Source organism: Crotalus tigris, unplaced genomic scaffold (assembly GCF_016545835.1).
Source record: "Crotalus tigris isolate CLP2741 ecotype Arizona unplaced genomic scaffold, ASM1654583v1 scf7180000024513.1755786, whole genome shotgun sequence".
NCBI lineage: Eukaryota > Metazoa > Chordata > Lepidosauria > Squamata > Viperidae > Crotalus > Crotalus tigris.
Window position 1 is genome coordinate 1612784 of NW_024100685.1, and position 18865 is coordinate 1631648.

General features: G+C 59.5%; 3 protein-coding genes across 5 annotated transcripts; 1 reads left to right on the forward strand and 2 right to left on the reverse strand.

The window, feature by feature from the left end:
• Positions 1–125: 125 nt before the first annotated feature.
• On the reverse strand, positions 126–6557 carry DQX1 (DEAQ-box RNA dependent ATPase 1). Its single transcript, XM_039333927.1, has 11 exons — positions 6035–6557; positions 5262–5455; positions 4246–4621; positions 3715–3951; positions 3008–3107; positions 2760–2918; positions 2232–2423; positions 1994–2119; positions 1724–1914; positions 1246–1436; positions 126–1098 (listed from the first exon to the last, which is right to left on the reverse strand). The coding sequence occupies exons 1-11, from the start codon at positions 6281–6283 to the stop codon at positions 921–923; spliced, it is 2193 nt and encodes a 730-aa protein (XP_039189861.1). The 5' UTR covers positions 6284–6557; the 3' UTR covers positions 126–920.
• Positions 6558–11216: 4659 nt separating this feature from the next.
• Positions 11217–15406, reverse strand: AUP1 (AUP1 lipid droplet regulating VLDL assembly factor). Of its 3 annotated transcripts, none has more exons than XM_039333943.1 (12): positions 15242–15406; positions 15007–15144; positions 14761–14908; positions 14483–14673; positions 14325–14397; positions 14177–14250; positions 13968–14034; positions 13786–13894; positions 13450–13623; positions 11836–11981; positions 11657–11745; positions 11217–11545 (listed from the first exon to the last, which is right to left on the reverse strand). In XM_039333943.1, the coding sequence occupies exons 1-12, from the start codon at positions 15301–15303 to the stop codon at positions 11497–11499; spliced, it is 1320 nt and encodes a 439-aa protein (XP_039189877.1). In that variant the 5' UTR covers positions 15304–15406; the 3' UTR covers positions 11217–11496. The 3 variants fall into 3 exon arrangements, with proteins under 3 accessions (XP_039189877.1, XP_039189878.1, XP_039189879.1); XM_039333944.1 differs by having other exon boundaries at positions 13483–13623; positions 15242–15405; XM_039333945.1 differs by lacking the exon at positions 14325–14397 and having other exon boundaries at positions 14182–14250.
• HTRA2 (HtrA serine peptidase 2) lies at positions 15397–18575 on the forward strand. The gene is given in 8 exon segments (XM_039333942.1): positions 15397–15832; positions 15835–16095; positions 16241–16435; positions 16605–16637; positions 16835–16943; positions 17171–17240; positions 17524–17619; positions 17703–18575. Coding segments are annotated over 8 exon segments (1281 nt in total). The 5' UTR covers positions 15397–15481; the 3' UTR covers positions 17869–18575.
• The last annotated feature ends 290 nt before the right edge of the window (positions 18576–18865 follow it).

Consider the following 18865-nt stretch of genomic DNA (forward strand, 5'->3'; position numbering starts at 1 on the left):
ACAGCCTTTCTCAGGTGGGCAACCTTGTGCCCCTTTCCTGCCCCCTATCCAAATTTTGTGTTTCCATCTGACACTTTGATGGTCACCAACCCCCCCTCCAGTCCCAAATCCACACCAGACCCACATTTGGATGTGTAAAAGAATTTAATTCCTACAAGGAGGATTGTCCAGAGCAGCAGAAAGACAGAGGCCAGGCCCCACGGAGCCTGCTGGGGTTTGCCCTCCGGTCTCCACACACCCGCCGTTCCCGAGTGGGGGAGTGCGTGGAACGCTTCTGAGGCACATACAGAAAAGGCAAGAGCCACACCCCAGGCTCTCCCCCAATGCACAAAAACATTCCGGATACTCAGCAGGGACTCCCAGCTGAAGCTGAAAGAAAGGGAGGGGGAAATGTAAGCCCCCCCCTCCACAAACTGCTTCTGAGAAAAAGGGAAAGGATCCCTTTGGAAAACTGGGGGGGGGGAATCTGGCGGTTTCTTCTACTGAGCAATTATTGGGTTCTGGGGGGTTTCCAGGACGTACCACAACTCCCCCCTACTAGGAGAAAACAGACACCTGCTGGGGCACCCCACTGCTTGCCAAGGCCGCTAACTGAAGGGCAGATGCCAAGGTGAACAAAAACAGCCCACCTGCCTTATGCCTCCCTCTGAGGAGTGGGGCGAGGGGCCCCAAAAGGCCATCCAACCCCAGAAGAGACCCTCTTCCATGGTCAGGCAGCAGATCCTCAGCCGGCCAGGACCCCTTTTCCTCCCCAGCTATGATGCAGTCCTGAAAGCGGACGGTCTGGGGCTCCCCTACTCGGCCCTCTCTTCCCAGAAGCCTGACAGGCCCTCCGACGACCTCGGTCGTGCCCCGGGTCCAAAGCCTTCAGGCTCCTGCAGTGACCACGGACTCGGCCGTCTTCCCTCCTCCTGCCAGGGTCACTGCAGCACACAGGCATCTCCCGCGTCCTCAGCCGTTTTGGGGGGCTGGGGGTTCTCCTCTTCACCCAGAAGGGGGCCATCCCCTGCCAGCGTCCCCCGAAGTTCCATCAGCAAGTCTCGGCTCTCGCTGGGGGGCAGATTGCTCAGGAAGTACTGGGGAGCCAGTTCAGCCACACTAGAGATAAGGAAAATGTGCAGCCGGCTGAGCACTGGCACGTGGCCCGAAGTCCCCAAAGCCTGGCCAGGCTCTGCCCCTTTGGCAGGGAGAGAGCACAGAGAATGCGCCTGCACGCACACACACCGCCCCCCCACGGAAGCTTACAATTCTGGCGGGATCTCGGAGACAATCCTCAGGCAGTTGTCCTGGGAGATGGTGAATTCGTGGTAGAGCACCCAGGAGGGGGGCCGTGGGGATGGGCGGCGCAGTCGGTAGCAGCAGCTGGGGGGCAGCTGGGCCAAGTGCTTGTGGGTCAGCAGCAGGTAGTTGCCTGAGCCATCGATATCCCGGGCGACCTGCACATGGGGAAGAGGGGCAGCTCTCTCGCCCACGCTAGGGGGCACCTCCAGCCGAGAGGCCGTGGCATGGATTCTCCATTGGGCTGGCCAGCGCCTGGCTGTCCTCTCTGGGATCACAGCCCTGGCCACACCTTGGCTCTCAGCCCGCTGCTGTGCCTGGCAAGCATCCGCGCCCGATCCTCCCTCTGCAGGGACCGGCTCCTGCTTCAGGATCCCCATGCACTTGCCGGCCATTGCAGTCTGAGTCCGCCATCAGCTGTGCGGTGGGGGGAGCAGGGCTCTACCTTGAGGAAGAAGCCAGTGAGGAGGGCTCGCTTCAGCTGCAGGACGTTGCTGTCGGTGCCAAAGGCTGGCGGGGAGACCGGCAGCTCAATCCGCTGCATCACGTCCAAGAGCTCTGTCCGCACCGCTCCAGCCAGCTGCAGGGCTGCCTCACTGACCGCGTGTTTCCGGCACCAGCTTTCTGGGTCGCTCTCTAAAGGACAGGGAGGAGGGTGTGTGGGCAGTACCGGCCACTGGCCTCTGCCAGCCCACAGCCTCTGCCTGGCACTCACGCTGGTGGAACGCATTGAAGACGTTGATGAGGGTGAAGTGGTCCCCGGCTGGGTGGAGCAGGGCCTGCTGCCGTGCTACCACTGCGTCCTCCCAGCGTGCCACCGGAGTCTGGAAACAAGGCCACGCTGCAGGGAGGAAGGGCAGCAGAGCTCAGGGGAGCTGGGGAGAGAGGCTGGGTGGGTCCTCCCCCAGGGCTACGCAGCGAGGGTCTCGCCTCAGAGGCACCCAGGCCCATACCCGTCAGCATGGCGGCCAAAGTCAGCATCTCCTCCACGCAGTCAAACTCGCAGGAGGCTAGGAGGGCCTTGGCCAGCTGGGGATCCAAGGGGAACTCCGACATAATGATGCCCACCTCGGAGAGGTTCCCGTCGTCATCCAGGGCGGCCAGGTAATCCCGGTCCTCCAGGGCCTGCATCAGAGACTCAGGGGCTGGCGGGGTGGGGGGAAAGAGAGGTGCCATCAAGACACATATGCAATCAGCTACAAAGCCATACGCACAATAGATGACATCATATAAATAGCAGGCACAGAATAGCCCAAAGCACACGCTCTGCCAGAGAGAGGCTCCCTGAGGCTGGGGGCTCCGGCACGAGTCCGAGAGCTCGGAAGACAAAACGTCCTGTCCCGTTGACCAACCCAGGTCGGATCCTGCAACATTTTCCTGGGACATGTAGATCCTCCTTCATTTGGAGGAGAAAGGTCCACCAAATGGCTGCTGCTGGCCTGGCAGGGACAGCCCCCATCCCCCCCAAATCTTGTCCGCACCTGGCCTGTCGAGAAAGTCACACTGGCCCACATCTGCAATGTCCAGCCTCTTGAGCAGCAGGATGGGGCGGCGAAGGTCAGTCTCCATGAGGTGAGTGGGGGAGAAGGCCGGCAGCCTCTGCTCGTAGCAGACCTCTGAATAGAGGCGCAAGCAAGTCCCTGTGGGGCAGAGCAGTCACTTGAGGAGGGCCTGGGAAGCCCCCTCAGGCCTCTGCCGGAGTAGCCAACACCCACGCCCAACCGCTTACCTGGAGGGGCACCAGCAGCCCTGAGCCGCCGGGCCTCTGCCTGCCTCTGGCTGATGGGGCGCAACTCCTGTGATGCAGCCCGGATCTGGGGGTTGTAGACCTGTCCAGGAGAGAGCAGGCAGAGGCCGCTGGGCAAGAGGGAGGGAGGGAGAAGACCTGTGTGTGTGTGGGAGAGATATCTTCTTTCTCACCCACAGCTGCGAGTCCAAGTGGGAGCTGGGGGCCAAGGGCAGCTGCCCTTTGTGGGCTACTGGGAAAGGGCTGCTAAAGGAACCACGGAACCAGGGAGGAACACCCAGGGCTTGCTGGCCTTCATTTCTTGCTCCACCCAAAAGGAAAAGGAAGGGTCCACTTTGATGGCCTGGATGAACACCCCTGAAATCTCCCACACAGACAAAATGGGGGGATCTGGGGTGCAGGAGTGCTGCGTGCATGCGTGTGCCTCTGTGTGTATTTCCACAGGCTCCTTTGCTGCCTGCTCTGCTGGCTCCGCCTTCCACACGGAGCCTGCCAAGCCATCCAGGGGTGCCTCAGCTCTACCGATGGGCTCAGTGGCCCTTCAGGGCTAATGGACAGCAGCTCCCAGCCAGCCTTGCGCCAGGTTCAGAGCCCTGCGAGGCTCACTGGGTCTCAGCCTTTGGGCCAGCGGGCAGGAGGGCCACCCCACAGAAGACCCTCCGTCTTTCTCCCTTGCTCATGAGACTCACGTTGCGCAGCTCCATCCCCGTGTCGATGATATGCCTGACGCTGCCCACAGAGAAGGCTGCGTCTGCTAGCCAGTGGGTGACAATGACTCGGCGTGCCCGGTCACCCAGGCTGCCCTCATACAACTTCTGGCTGTCCCTCCCCACAGCCGCATGCAGAGGCAGCACCAGCAGGGGTCCCAGGCTGGCCTCTAAAATCGCAGCCTCTGCTCGGAGGGCCTCGCAGCACTCTTTGATCTCCTGAAGGGACACAAAAAATACTCCTTTCCTCCCTGAACAGAGCCAGCGGCCCCACCCCAGGAAGGATGCTCACAGGCAGGACACGGCTGGTTCTTCAACTGACCACAGTTCCTCTCGTTCTACGCAGCACGTTCCCCGTCTGCCTCTCCAACTTCCTCAAATGCTACCTCAGTGTCCTCTCTTGCCAAGTGGCCAAGAAACCCCCCTAAATTCCACCCAAGGGCCCTAAGCTTCCTGCCACACTGCTATAGTGGGCAGTTTCTGCATCATGCCAGCCTGTGCCCAAAGTCCCACCTGCTCACTGGCCATGAAGATCATTACGTCGCCAGCCTCCTCTTGCCGATGAAGCTCCAACGCTGCTTGGCAGGCAGCAGGTATGTGGCCCCCTGGGAGGGGTTCTCTGTAGGTCAAGCATGGGGCCGGGCCAAGCCCCGGGACCCGCACCATGGGGGCATCCTGGCAGACATGGCGCAGCTGCTCCTCCTGGAGAGGCTCAGTGACCACCACCAGGCGCAGCTCTGGGCGTTGGTGCTGCACGTCCTTCAGCAGCCCCAGCAGCAGCTCCGTGGCCACGGTGCGCTCCTGAGCCTCGTCCAGCACCACCACCCCATACTGCCGCAGAAGGGGGTCCGAGGTCATCTCTTGCAACAGGACTTCGTCCAAGCAAAACCTGCAAGACAGGGGGCTTGTCGGTCTGGGGCTTTCTGCTACCTGGCAACTGGTGCTGGAGAAGCCCCAATGGCTTTCTTGGAAGCATTTTCAGGAGCGCTTGCCCTGACCTCATCCTTCCCAGAGCTGAGCGGAAGAGACTGAGCCCAGGTCACCCAGCTGGCTTAGTGCCAGCTTCTAAACTGCTACCAGTTCCCAGTCATGGGTTAGTAAGCTTGTTTCTGCATTTTTTTTTCTTTCTCTAACGGTAATAATGTTAATAACAGCAGTAAAGCTTTTCTTTTAAACCAAGGCCGGTTTATCTGTCTCCATGTTAACCAATAGCATCATACAGAGAAGCAGAAGCGCCCCAAAGGGTGGGGAGAGAGAGACTTCAGTCTCAAAGCCACTGGAGCATGATGGCCCAAAGGCTTTCCACGAGGTGATGGAACTCCTGGGCAGCTCCTCATCCTGCCTGGAAGCCCAGTGCCAGGGGTAGCACACAAAACCTCTGGTGGAGCAGATGAGGACAGCAGCTTTGCCAGCCCGGCTTGCTGGCCCAGATGCCCCCCTTGCCCCAAATGGAGAGTTTTTCCAGCACAAGCAACGTCGGTCGAAGCCCCAACACGGAAATGGCTCCCAGGCGAAGGGGTCCCACTGACCTGAGCAGGGTCTCTGGAACGCAGCAGTCCTCATAGGGCACACAGTAGCCCACCTCGTGGCCTACATTGAGGTCCATCTCATCTGCCACACGCAATGCCAGGCTGAGGGCTGCCAAACTATGAGGCTGGGTGCAGACCACTCGGCCGTGGGCAAACTGCACCGAGAGGGCTTGCTCTGTGCACCACTGGGGCACCTGGAAGAGAGGATGGGCCAGTGCACAAGCCCTGCCCCTTGCCCCAGCTGATCGGGTCCCACCCCAACCCCAGCCAGCAGGTCCTGCATTTTGAACGGTAAACACTCTCTGCTCAGGGGTTTACTAGGAACCGCAAAGTCCCCCCTCAGCTCAGCCTCCCCCAACTCTCCAAGAACGGCGGGTGAGAAGCTGCACAGGCCAACTTCAAACTCTGCCTGCCCTCCGGCCCCTGCCTTCAGGCCCCTCCAAGGCTCTCCTCCCGCCTCAAAGGCCACCCAACTGCGGGGCTCGAAGGGCCCGGCGCGCAACTCCACACCCCGAGCCCGGGAAGTGCGCCGCGATGGGCCGCCCAGAGCCTCGAGCCACGTCACCCGGCTACTCTGCAAACAGCCGGGCACGGGATGGGCCAGGGCTTGGCCGGCAAGGCGGCTCGGAGAGCAGCGACCCCCGTTTTCGCTCCGGTCTCCGCTCGCCTCGCCCCGTCAAGGAAGGGAAAGGCCCCGCCCGGGCAAAGTCCCGTCTCCGCGGCTCATCCGACGCGGAAGCGCCGCCCGCAGGGCCCTCGGCGGCCACGCTCACCTGCGTGCTCTTCCCGGTGCCCGGCTCGCCCGAGACCAGGACGAGGCCGGCGCTGCTCTCCAGCTGCTCCAGGAAGGAGAAGCGGGCGGCCCAGATGGGGAGGCGGCGGCGCCGGCCCAGCAGCTCATAGTAGCGCGAGGAGAAGGGCAGCCCGTCGAAAGGGTTCACCTCCAGGTCGCCGCCGCCCGCCTCGTCCTCCGCCTCGTCCCGCAGCGGCGGCAACGCGCTCGACTCGGCCGCCGCGGCCATGGTAGCGCGGGCGGGGCCTGGCTCCGGGAATCCGCGCGGGGACCCGCGGGGCGGCGGACTGCTGCTGCTACTGGAGGGCGGGGCCAACCCAGCCCCCTTCCCCAGCCCGGCCAGCGTCGGCTTCCTCAGCTGCCGCCTCCCCTCCTCGCCCGCTCGCGGCAGGCCCCGACGCGCTCGCCCGGGCTGGGCCGCCTCCACCTGCCGTGAGCTCGGGCTCGGGGCTCTCGCGCAGCGTCGACTCCCCTCTCGGGAAAGCTGCGGAGGCGGGCGGGGCCTCGGGCGCCCCGCCCCTTCCGCGTCACGCACACCTGGCGAGGGGCTGGTGGTCGCCGAAGCCCCGCCCCCTTCGGGATTCCTCCCCCGGATCCGGGCGGGCGGGAGTCCGGGCATGCGGCCAACTGTGGAAACGGGCTCGGGAGGCAGATTCGCTTCCGCAGCCTCGCCTTGGGGGCAGCGGAGGTGCCCGCACCTGCCCCGCCAGGAAACAGGCGGTGGATTAGCCAAAGCAAGCCGGAAGAAAGGGTTAGCCTCGCGGGACGGTCGCTTTTGCAAAGCTCCGTCCCAGGCAGGTGTGGCGGAGGATGGACGCTTTTTCTCGTGAGGCCTCGAATTAGCACTCCGAGTCCAGAAGAGATGCGTGAAAGGGAGGCGAATCTTGGGTGCTCTAGACCACGGCTCCCCCCCCCCCCCCAGTCCTGGCTTGGCAGAAACCGGTCCGCGCAAACAAGCGAAGCTCCACCTGTGGGATGCAAGCAGAATGCAAAACCACGGAAAAACCTGTCTCCTCAGAACCGGTCCTGGTGTCCAAAAGGTTGGGGTCCACTGGTCTAGGTTTGTTTTTGGCAAGTGTGACGGGAGGGGCAGGAAAACCTGTGGGCTGGCTGGTTTGCAGCTGGTGAGGGGGAGCCATTTCCTGGGGAAGGACCCTCCCCCGTTGGGATCACACCCTTTGCTTCCTAAAGCCCAGAGGGACAGAATGGTTCTTCTGCAGCTCATCCCCTCCTTAAGAGACCCACAAGACACAAGCACCTCAGGACAACCAGGCTGGGCTCAGTGGGAAGACAGGCGCCCTGCCCCCCCCCATCCCGGAAACAGTTCTGACCTTCTGAACCCAGAACTCTCTCCAGGGCTACCTCAGTTGGCAGGCTGGTCTCAGAGGAGGAGAGACAAGTTCCTTTTCTGTGGTCATTGCATGGCCTGGCCCGCTTGGTCCAGAACTAGAAGCTCCCAGCCCAGGAGGGAGATGCTGGCTAACCAGCTCCCAGGCTCTCACAGAGGCAAATTTGAAGTGATTCCCCCTCCCCCATTGGCTATAGATAATCACCCACAGCCCCCCTCCAGTTCCAGCAGAAGCAAAGAAGGCCCAAAGTTCAGCTTTAGTGGTGTGAGGCCGAATAGAAAGGGCAAGAGGTCACAATGGTGAGGCTGTTCTGCCTTCCAGTCGGACATGGGACCTCTGCTCTTTCCAAGATGTTGTGGTGAAGGAGCCAGGAAGCAGAGGAATAGTCCTGTCTAGAGCACCAAACACCTCCAACTGCTGCAGCCTGTGGCACTCACCTGCTTCTTCTGCACTTTGCAAGAGGACCCCCCCACACACAGTGCAAGGGTTGTCTCTCCTTTCAGCCCCAGAGCCTCCCCAGGCCTGCTTGTTTTCTGGGCCAGAGGCACTCAACTCCTCGGATAATAGAATTCTGAAGAGCTGTGTCGGAACAAGTTACATCCTGTTTGATGCTCGGAACTTGCCTCTCCCTTGGAGTGGTGGGGGAGGTCTCCCTTGGCAACTTGCCTGAGGTCTGATGACAACCAGTTGTCATCTCCCTCGGTGAAGGACTGATTTGGCTGGGCAATACTATCCCTAGGTAGAGCCAGTTGAAACGTTGCACCAGATGGATCCAGAGCAAGCTGGAGGGAAAGTTGCCACGGGAAACTGCAGGACCTTGAGCTGCTCAAGGCATTTTTCAACGATTTTGTTGAGATGAGCAGATACACCTACCCGATTCTGTGGGTGACTCAAAGAGGAAAGAGGAGTATCGAGATTCTGGAGGCCAGCAATGGGCCAAAGCCAGCAAGAGAAATGTTAAAAGAGGCAAAGATGAACCCTACATTTGAGTGGAAGGAATTCAAGGCACCGGCTGGCGGGGAGGAAGCGTACTGGACAGCAGCAGGAGACGCACGTGGAGGGTGCAAACAGAGCAGCTTGCTGCAGCTGCAACATGGGAGCAAAAAGGCCAGCCCTTTGCTGCATAACCCAAGTCAGGTGCCAAGATCAAGATCAGCATCTGCTCCTGTCTTGTGCTGGTCAAACCGCAGCTAGAATGCTGTGACTGGTTCTCGGCAATACATTTTGGGAAGAACAGCTGGACAGTGTCTGGACCATCTTCACCAGACAGGGTCTCCACCTCTTCCACCAGAGCAGCTTTCCTTTCCTGCCAAAGGCTCCTGAGACGAAGCATTCGGTCCCTGGGGAAAGGACTCGGATGTCCTGGAGGGCTGCCCATAACCTCCTGTCTTCTGAGATCCCTATACCTGCCCCAGAGACCCAGACTTCCTCCCAGGCGGAGGGCCTTTCTGTGCCGAGACCACTTCAGACGGGAGCTCGTTGGCCAGGAGGCAGTGAGGCTTTTCTCCTAGTCTTCTGTTGACTTCCTGGATGGGTGAAAGATCCCAGCAGCCTCTTTCCTGAGAGCGTTCCCCCCTCCCCTTGCCACCCAGGTGGATGTGCCAAACTTCAGCTCCAGGAAGGGCACGCCCTCCCTTCCCTGGGCCAGACTCAGAATTACTCACTGGGAAAATGGCCATCAGGACTCTCTTTGACCCTCAGAGGAAACGCTGAAGTTCTTTAAACTGTCAAAACTAAGAACGGAAAATATCCAAGAGAGAATTGGTGAGCCAAATTTCCTTTAAACATTGGGGGGGGGGGGGAACGTGAGAGCAGAGATACGAAAGTTAAATAGTCTCTATTTGTCCTTAAAGCATAAAAGACCCTCTACGGAGCACTCAGGGGAGAGGCTTTCAAAGAGGACTCCCTCCTCCCTCAGGAGAATTCAGGGAGGTTCTTGTTTCAGTTTGGACTCAAGAATTGAGCTACTGGCATCTGCACGAGAGCCGTTTTTCTCACACAGGATCTCCTTCGCACAAACCAAGAATGAAACATCTTGCTGGTTAGAAGACAGAAAATGTTCCTTCTGCTGTTCTCCCATTATCTGAACAGGTCTGTACTTCCCTTTTAGTTGCAAAATATTTGCATTTTAATGTTTAAAAATGCTTTTACTTTGCTTAATAAATCTTGATTTCATTTTTGGGAGGTATTCTATTTCCTAAGGAGCGATGGGTAGAAGAAATATATTCCTTAAGTCACAGGCCACAATGCTCTGTGTCCAGGAAGCAACCTCTCTTTTATGGACGTTTGCAATTTTATTTTATTTTTGTTGCTAGAAAAGCACTGGGATGCCCTGGGGTAGGGGTGTAGTAGTGGGAATTACAGAGTCATGAACCCCAAGCAGGGTACAAGAAAGATCCAAGCTGGAATCCACGTTATTGGAGAGTGTCGAATTATTGTTGATAACTTCCAGTTTAGTTTGCATCCGGCACACCCTTACTCAGTCCTTGTATCCAGCTCAGAAGAAGCATATACGCTACTCAGTTCAGCTAACAAAACCATAGCTTGATGTTTATTCATTGTACGGCAGAAATGACACAAAAGGCAAGCAAAATCGGAGGTGGGGGGGGGAGAGAACACCAGTAGGAAGCAATGATTTACTCCTTCTGTCTCAAAGCCTCAGAACTCCCCAGAGCTGCTGGAAACAGCACACGTGCGAGGGAGATTCTCCCTCTTTATCTCTCCTGTTCCGATGGGAGGGAATCTTCCCTTTCTGCAAAACCACACAGAGAGGATGCCAAGTGTTCCTCAGGATTCCCTGCACAACGGATCAAGAGCTTCCTTAATTTTTAAATCCAAAAATTTCTCCAGTCTCCTCTTATTTTTGCATTTATCACCAGCCTCACCCGAGCCCTGGGAAAGGAGCACGGCTTAAGGAGGAAGCTGCAAAGGGTCCTTCCAGAAATGGCTCTGCTTGGGGACGCTGGACCCAGAAGGCTGCTTGGGTCTGCACCGGATGTTGAACTGCAAACCAGCCAACCTAGTTGGTACTGTACCTAGCTTGCTCAAGGTGCCCCACCACCCTCAAAATCTGGGTTAAGAACAGCTTAGGTAACCAACAGTTAAGCAATCAGATTTAACCACCACTCCAGGTAGCCCCAGCCCATGCGGCTGCTGGCAAGCAAGGCAGAGAGTCCTCTGACCATAGAGGGCTCTGGGCCTAGACATGGCCAGCTGGTATGCGAAGCAAGTACAACTATTCCAGCTTTGCCTGGGTTCACACAACGCTGAGCCATAAACTGGCCAACCAGGGTGAACTCCAGTAAACCATGCAGCCCAGACAAAACCATTGAACAATATGGTGGATGCTCACTCCATGGAAACTGTAACCATCAGAACACGGGTAACAAAATGCAACAACTGTTAATGCAAAAATCTCTTCTTTGCGTCTGGCAACAAGCGTTTTCCAGAAGCATCTCAGAATGTCCGAGCCAATTTCATGGTTCCTAAACGTTCGGAGGGTTGGTCTAGATGCCTGGAGGATGCTCAGACTACAGAATACTTCTTGAGAGCCCCTTCAGTGAAAAAGCCCGGAAAAACACGGTGGGAGCACGTAAGAGGCTTAATATTGTCAGTCCCCCACCTACCTTCCTACCATGGATGCAGGGTCAGCCAGTTGCACTAGAACCTTCCCTCTGACAGAGCAGTGCAAGCAGTCCAGAAAACCAAGCTGTGGGCAACTTGGCCAAGTGGTCAGAAGCCTCCAGAGAGGTGACCTTTCCAGGTTTCTCTCTCTCTCTCATGCCAAAAGAAGCAGCACCTGACCAAGTAGACGAGCATTCAAAGTCATGTTTATTTTGATAAAGACACCCCCCTCCCCACTGGGCAGGCTCTTGGGCCCGACAATGCCAGGCCCAGGTGTGGCGATAGAGAACGCAAGAAGGCTGCGAGCCTGCATTTGGCTGGAGCTGTAGCCTCCCCACCGGCAGAGGCAGCCCACGGATGGCACACACAACACTTGTCAAGAACTGCCACCTCGGTTACCCCAGGACAGCAACGATCCCCACAAAGATCCATGTTCCACCGAGCCACAAGTTCAAGCTAAGACACGCGGTCAGCAGCTCCCCTCTGCGTGGGCTATTCCATATTTCTCTGTGTATCTCCTGCAAAGAAAGAGACACCTTTAGCACAAGGGGCCACTTTCTGCCAGCCCCCCAGGGGGGCTTCCCGTTCCACATGCAGCCCTCTGCCCGCAGAAAAAGGGGGTTCACCACCTCCTGGCATAATCCCAGAGCGCTTGCTTCCGTTCCTGGAGAGAGAGCTGTCTGGCTTCTGAAGATCTGGCAAAGACCTTTCCCGGTGCCTGAAGGAAACAGAGGCGCCTTTAGGAACCTGCCCAAATACGCTTCCTGCAGACAAACACCCGCAACCTTCTGGGCCTGAGTGCAAGTACCGGGGCCGTTCGGGAGGTGGAAGGATCCTGAGCGCCATAGAAAGAGGGAGCTGCAGCCACAAAACCTTCGGTCTCTGCCTCTGGTACGAAGGGAGCCCGCCCCTCCAGGAGGTTGGCAATCGTGGTGTCCACACAGTTAGTCTGAGCTGAAGAAGGAAGAAACAAGCAGCTCTGTTTAATGAAGACAAGCACCAACTTTCTCATAACCGCACAGTCCCTTGTAGATGAGGCTTCCTTCCCACAAGCATCACAGTTAACACTAGAATAGAATAGAATCTAGAAGGGACCTTGGAGGTCTTCTAGTCCAACCCCCGGCTCGAGCAGGAGAACCTATACCATTTCAGACAAGTGACTGTCTAGTCTCTTCTTAAAAATATCCAATGATAGAGCGCCCACGATTTCTGAAGGCAAAGCTGTTCCACTGGTTGATTGTCCTCACTGTTAGGAAGCTTCTTCTTCTCTCTTTGGTCAGTTTCCCTCCATTGTTTCTTGTCCTGCCCTCTGATGCTTTGGAGAATAGTTTGATGGCCTCTTCTTTGTGGCAGCCCCTCAAATACTGGAATACTGCTATCATGTCTCCCCTGTTTCTTCTTTTCTTTAGACTAGCCAAGTCCAAGTCCCGCAGCTGTTCTTCATATGTTTTAGTCTACAGGCCTTTGATCATTTTAGTTGCTTTTCTCTGAACTTTTTCCAAGGTCTCAACATCTTTTTTGTAGTGATCAAAATTGGCTGCAGTATTCCAGGGTTTTATAAAGCGGTACTAATACTTTGTGTGATCTTGATTCTATGCCTCTGTTTATACAACCCAGGATCGTATTAGCTTTTTTGGCTGCTGCTGCACTGCTGGCTCATGGTCAAGTGATCGTCCACGAGGACTCCAAGGTCCCTCTCAGTTGCTGTTTTTGAGCCAGGTCTCGCCCAATCTGTACTTGCACCTTTGATTTTTTTCTGCCTAAATGTAAAACTTTGCTTTTTTCCACATGAAAACTCATTTTATTGGATAGGGCCCATTGTTCAAGTTTGTCAAGATCTTTTTGGATCCCGAGTTTGTCTTCTGGGGTCTTGGCTGTTCCTGCCAGTTTGGTGTCATCTGCAAGTCTGATGAGCCCCCCTTCTACTCCCTCATCTAAGTCATTAATGAAGATATTGAAGAGTTTACTGGGCCTAAGAGGGAGCTTTGTGGTACCCCACTGCTTACCGATGCTCTGTGTGTGCTTTCTCATATACGCTATTGCAGGATGAGGTGCACACACTTAAGAAACTCAGTCAAATCAAAACTATGCACAGGAAAAGTGCTTCTCAACACGTCTGAAACACCCAAAGTGAAAAAGGGGAGAAAGAAAAATGATGCCTTTTAACGCGGGGAAAGCTTTATCTCTGCCAAAGGCACCTTGGAAATGTACTTGCTGTGTGTTCCTCCTACAATCGTTGCCCCATAATAGATTCACGTTCACCCTAGGAAGCCCTGCTCAGGGCTTGGCAGAGGGCCAGGAAAGCTGCCAAGGCCCCCTGTGCTGCAAAAGGCTACCTACCCTTCCCAGGTTCCCAAGGTGCAACCATTCCCTTCCCCTTAGGTCCCAGGAACCTCCTCGGCTGAAGGGCACAGCACCACACCTGGCCTTCCTGCTGCTGCTTCCCTCTCCTCACCTAGGTCCTTGCGGATGGCTGCCATGGGCACCTGGGGTAGAACTTCTTGGACGCGCCGGGCCATGCCTATCAAGTGCATGTCCTCCATGGAGGCACCGCTGCGGGAGACCTGAGGCCGGCCCACAGAGGGCTGCCTTGGAGCTGCAAGGGAAGAAAGGAGGGAGGCTGTTTCCTGCAGCAGCTGTGCTGAACCTAGTACCCTCCTTGGCAGATCCTGTCCAGCTGCTTCTTCCAACAAGATGGAGAACATCCAGCTCCTGTTCCAACACACAGAGTTGCTCACCCAGAGATGCAGAGACTCACCTGGGGGAGGATGGGAAGCTGGAAGGTGGTGGTGGAGACGCTTCAGGTGCTCTGCTTTGTCAGCGGCTGTGAGGCACGTAGACACCACGCCCAGCTCCAAAGCTAGAAGCTGCAAAGAGCAGAGAGCCAAGCTGAGATTTCCGGATCTTCTGAGCACCCCCCCACCCCGCTGCCATTCCTACCTCTTGAACTCGCAGGGCAAACTCTTCCCGGGTCTCCTCGGCTTGTCTGCACACAGATGGCAGCCACCTTGAGGGGAGAGTGAAAAGCCCTCAGGATTTCAGCGACAGGCCTCCATTTCCTTGCAGTTCTTCAGGTTGAGGGATTTCCGAGTCTGGATCCAAAGGGATCCTGTAGCCCACATCCCACAAAAATCAGAGAGCTGTAGTACCTTACTTGATAAACGGTGACAGGAACGAAGAAAGTCCAGAGCAGCTCAGTGACCCAGGAAGCGCCAGCCACGCTCTGGAAGGGAAAACGGGAGCTGTCAGAGAGGCACAGCAAGGCAGCCCCAGGCCGCCTTCCGGCCCCAGACTCACCGCAGCCACAAAGGGCCTCCAGACTCGTAGAGCCAAGGGCTGCACCGTGTCCACAATGGAGAAGGGCCAGGAGCTGGAAAGGCAAGGGGCGGTGGGTGAGCCGGGCGAGGGGTGCGAACGCGGTAGAGCCCCAGGCCCCTGGCCCCCCCCGCCCGCACCTGAAACGCAGCAGGCCCACCCGGCCGTTGGTCGTCGCCTCCTCAGGGAAGAGCAGCAGCGGCGGGTTGGCGCCTTGTGAGCAGTAGCCCTTCAGTGACTCGAGCAGCTCCACGCGGCTCCCGGCTCCGGCCACCTCCAGGAACCCGCGGGACCAACAGACGAAGCCCGCAGCACCGCCACTCAGCACAGGCTGTGGGGGAGACGGCGCTAAGCGCTGAAGGCTACGACCCCCCCGCCCACCCAAGCCCCCCGGCCCGCCCCCCCCCCGCCCACTCACCGCGCGGCAGGAGGCCAGCAGGGCCAGGACGTTGTGGTCGAAGGGTGTGACGTGGTTGGCCACCAGGGCCCGTGGGAGACGGGCGCGGCGCGGGCGGCTCTGCCACACGAAGAGGCCCAGCACGGAGCACAGGGCGCGCACCAGGAACCTGCGGGCGGAGCAGCCGAGAGAGCCCAAGCAGTAGCACCGGGCCGCGGGGGCCCTCTTTGCCCCCTGCCCGCTCCCTCCCCACGGGGGCGCGCTCACCTGCGCGGGGCGCCGTCCGGGAGCGCGCAGCTGACCAGGAAGACGTGCAGCCCCACGAAGAGCCGCACCAGCAGCAGGCACAGCCCCACCGGCGCGTAGAGCAGCAGCGCCAGCAGCAGCGGCCCGTCGCTCGGCAGCCTGCGGAGAGAGGCGCGCGGAGAATGGCGGGAGAGCCCCGGCGCCCGGCAGGCCTCCCCCTCCCCACTCCCCGCGCGGAGCCTCGCCCCGGCCTTACCGGTGGGAGTCGAAGAGGCGCTCCGGGCTGGCGGCGGCGGCGGCGGCGGGAGGCGGCTCCATGCCTCCCCGGGGGCGCCTCGCCGGCCTTCACGGGCGGGCCGCGGGCACGGCGCCCATGTCAGGCGCCTGGCGGGCAGGCGGAAGAAGCGCGGCCGCGCGGCCCTGCCTCTTCCGGCGCCGCTGGAGGGCCGCCCGCACTACGACTCCCGGCCTGCCCCGCGGCTTCGTCCGGCGAGCGATGGCGGCGAGGCTGCCTGCGGTCCTGCGGGCGTTCCCCGGGCGGCGCGGGGCGGCGGCGGCGGCTCTGACGGGGTCTGGGGGCGGCGCGGGCGGCCCTCGCGGAGAGCGGCGCTCGCCTTTCCCCTCCCTGCGGTGGGCGGCGGCGGGCGGGGCGGCGGCGGGGGCGGCGCTGGGGCTGCTGCTGAGCGGGGCGGCCGGCGAGGAGCGCCCGCGGCTGCCGGTCCTGAGCGCCGCCGTGCCGGCCCCCCCGCCGCGCTCCCCGCGCAGCACCTACAACTTCATCGCGGACGTAGTGGAGCAGACGGCGCCGGCGCTGGTCTACATCGAGATCCTGGGCAGGTGGGCGCCGCGGGGGGGCTCGGCGGGGGGGGGTCCGAACGCCGCTCATTTCTGCTCCCCCCCCGCAGGCACCCCTTCTCGGGCCGGGAGGTGCCCATCTCCAACGGGTCGGGCTTCGTGGTGTCGGCGGACGGGCTGGTGGTGACCAACGCGCACGTGGTGGCCAACCGGCGGCGGGTGCGGGTGCGGCTGGCCAGCGGGGAGCTCTACGACGCGGTGGTGCGGCAGGTGGACCAGGTGGCCGACATCGCCACGCTGAAGATCAGCCCCAAGGTGGCTGCCCCGCCTGCTCCGGGGAGAGGGCGGTGTGAGAGGGGCGCCGCCGCCCGCCGGGCTGGCCATGGGGAAAGCGGCTCCCGGGGCGGAGGGCGGCCGGCGGCCGGACTGCGGTGCTGAGGCGGCTCTCCTCCCCGCGTAGCACCCGCTGCCGACGCTGCGCCTGGGCCGCTCCTCCGAGGTGCGGCAGGGGGAGTTCGTGGTGGCCATGGGCAGCCCCTTCGCCCTGCAGAACACCATCACCTCGGGCATCGTCAGCTCTGCCCAGCGCGGAGGCCGGGAGCTGGGCCTGGCGTCCTCCGACATGGAGTACATCCAGACGGACGCCGCCATCGACGTAAGCTCCCCGGGAGGGGGGAGGGCTGGAATAAAGCAGGTCTGCGTGGAGTCACGTATAAGTTTCACAAAAAGTAAATGTTAGATGGGCGGCCGTTAATTATTTTTTTAAAAATAGAAGGGGTCTGAAGAAGCTGCTGCTTTGGCTGACCGTCTTTTCTCCTTTGCAGTTTGGGAACTCCGGGGGCCCCCTGGTCAACCTGGTAAGCTTTGGGGGGGGGAGAGAGGGCGTCTGGGCCTGTGTTCTGTCCCTTTGGGAAGACCAGCTGCCATCCCTGCAATTTTGGCACTCCTGGAGGAGCCATTGCGCAGGGGCTTTTTTCCTGGGAGGGGGCACAAGATGGTTCCTCTCCTGCTGCCTGACCCATTTGTGACTGACCAGACCTTTCTCATCTCTCAGGATGGGGAAGTGATTGGTGTGAACACCATGAAGGTCACACCCGGGATCTCTTTCGCCATTCCCTCTGACCGTCTGCGAGTCTTCCTGGAGCAGGAGCAGAAGCACAAGGGTGAGGAGCTGATACAAGACAGCGAGGGTCTCCGTTGCCTCTCAAGGGAGGGGGGGGAATCCAGCATTGTGGCCTCATTTCCCTCCCTCCTCACAGGCATCCCGAATGCTGCCACAGAGCCCCCCCGCCCCCCCTTCCCGATTCTGCTGCCCTAGAAGCAGTGCTTGAGGCTGGCTGGGGCGCTGGGGGGGGGGAGCGGGCCCATAGAGCCGCCTTTCCCATTGCAGAGTCCTGGTTCGGGGGCTCCGAGGGCAAGCGCCGCTACATCGGGGTGATGATGCTGACCTTGACTCCCAGGTAGGACCTCTGGCGTGACTTGAGCCAATTTTGGCTATGTGGAGGACCTCTTGCCCCAACCAGGTTCCAGCTGGCAGAGCCGGCTCTTCTCAGCTCTTTCCCCTCCTCCTTGTTTGGCCAAAGCTCTGGGCATTGTGTGTCTCTGGGATTGCCCTCCTCCCTCCCTGCTTCGCTGGTGAGGCCAGGCCTGGCTGTCTGAGAAGGGGAGGGAACTGGTGCTGCCAGGAAGGCTGGCCCAAGTGAGGATAGTGCCCTGCAACCTCTCCCTCCGTTCCCTTCCCAGCATCCTGTCAGAGCTGAAAGGGAGGAACCCATCCTTCCCTGATGTCTCCTATGGAGTGCTCATCCATAAGGTCATCGTGGGCTCCCCAGCTCATCAGTGAGTGCTGGGCTGGTTGGGAGGGCGGTTCTTGGACCTCCTTCTACCCGGCAGGTACCCTCTGCTCTGCTCTTCTCTCACAGGTCGGGTTTAAAAGCAGGAGATGTGATAACAGAGATCAACGGGAGGGCATCCCGACGGGCAGAAGACATCTACGAAGCCGTGCGGACCCAGAGCCGCTTGACTTTGCAGGTCCACCGTGGCTACGAGGTGCTCTTGCTGACCATCACCCCAGAAGTCACAGAATAGGGGAATCAAAGCAGGACTCAGCACACGCACGCACCCACAGCCCCAAAGGCTCACTCTGTTGAGTCACCAGCATGCTGGGTCGCTGCTCCCCATGGCAGGGAGATGGATGGGACCTGGCTGGACTGGCACAGAGCCCTTGTTCCTCTGGCGGCCCCTTCATTCCGCTCCTCTGGAGAAGGGGCAGGGAGCTCGGGCTGCTGTCTCCAGGAGCCTTTAGCGGAGAACCTGCGTCTGTCCGGCCTTTAGAACGTAAGGCTGCCCCTGGACACGCTTACGCTACCCCCGGCTGGACGACGGGCAAGCAGGAGGTGTTGCTGGGGGGGGGGGAGAAGCTTCCTGGACTGCAGCCTGTCCCTTGGGGGGGGCACTCTGCCTGAGGTATTCTTAAGCCCTGTAATCCAGGCGTTTGGGACCCCGGTGGGCCCATCCTTGAGGAGGTGACAGGAATCTTTGCCCTGCGTGCCAGAGAAGCCTGAGCCCCTTTCTATGGGCTCTGAAAGAGAAGCTGGGGAGCCTCAACCAAGAGCAGCAGCTCTGCGGCCAGAAGGATGCCATACTTTGCGCCAGCCTATCCCATCCGCAGAGACTTCCTCCGGGCTGGGGATGTTGGGAGCTGGAGTCCAGCCGTTGTGGCAGCTGTGAACTTTGGAAAACCCGATGTAAGGATTGGGAGTGCGTGGCTGAAGTCAATTACATTTTCCAAGCCAGAGGCGTTTCTGTTTCCCTCCGGCGCTGTTCCTTATAAGGCCTCTGACGGGGTCTCCCTTCGGCTGAGCTGCTGTTAGGGGGGCAGGAACTGCTGTGCCCTTCTGGCATTGGGGCTCCTGGGGAATCCTCTGGGCTGCGGGAAGCCAGGGAGGTTGAATCCTGGGACTTGGAGGGCTGGGAGTGGGGAGGTCCCATGCCTCTCCTCCCGGTAAGACTTTCCTTCCAAATCCTGCACTGCGGAGTTTCTGCCTTGGCTAAGCCAGACAGGCGGAGGGGGGAGTTTCTGTGG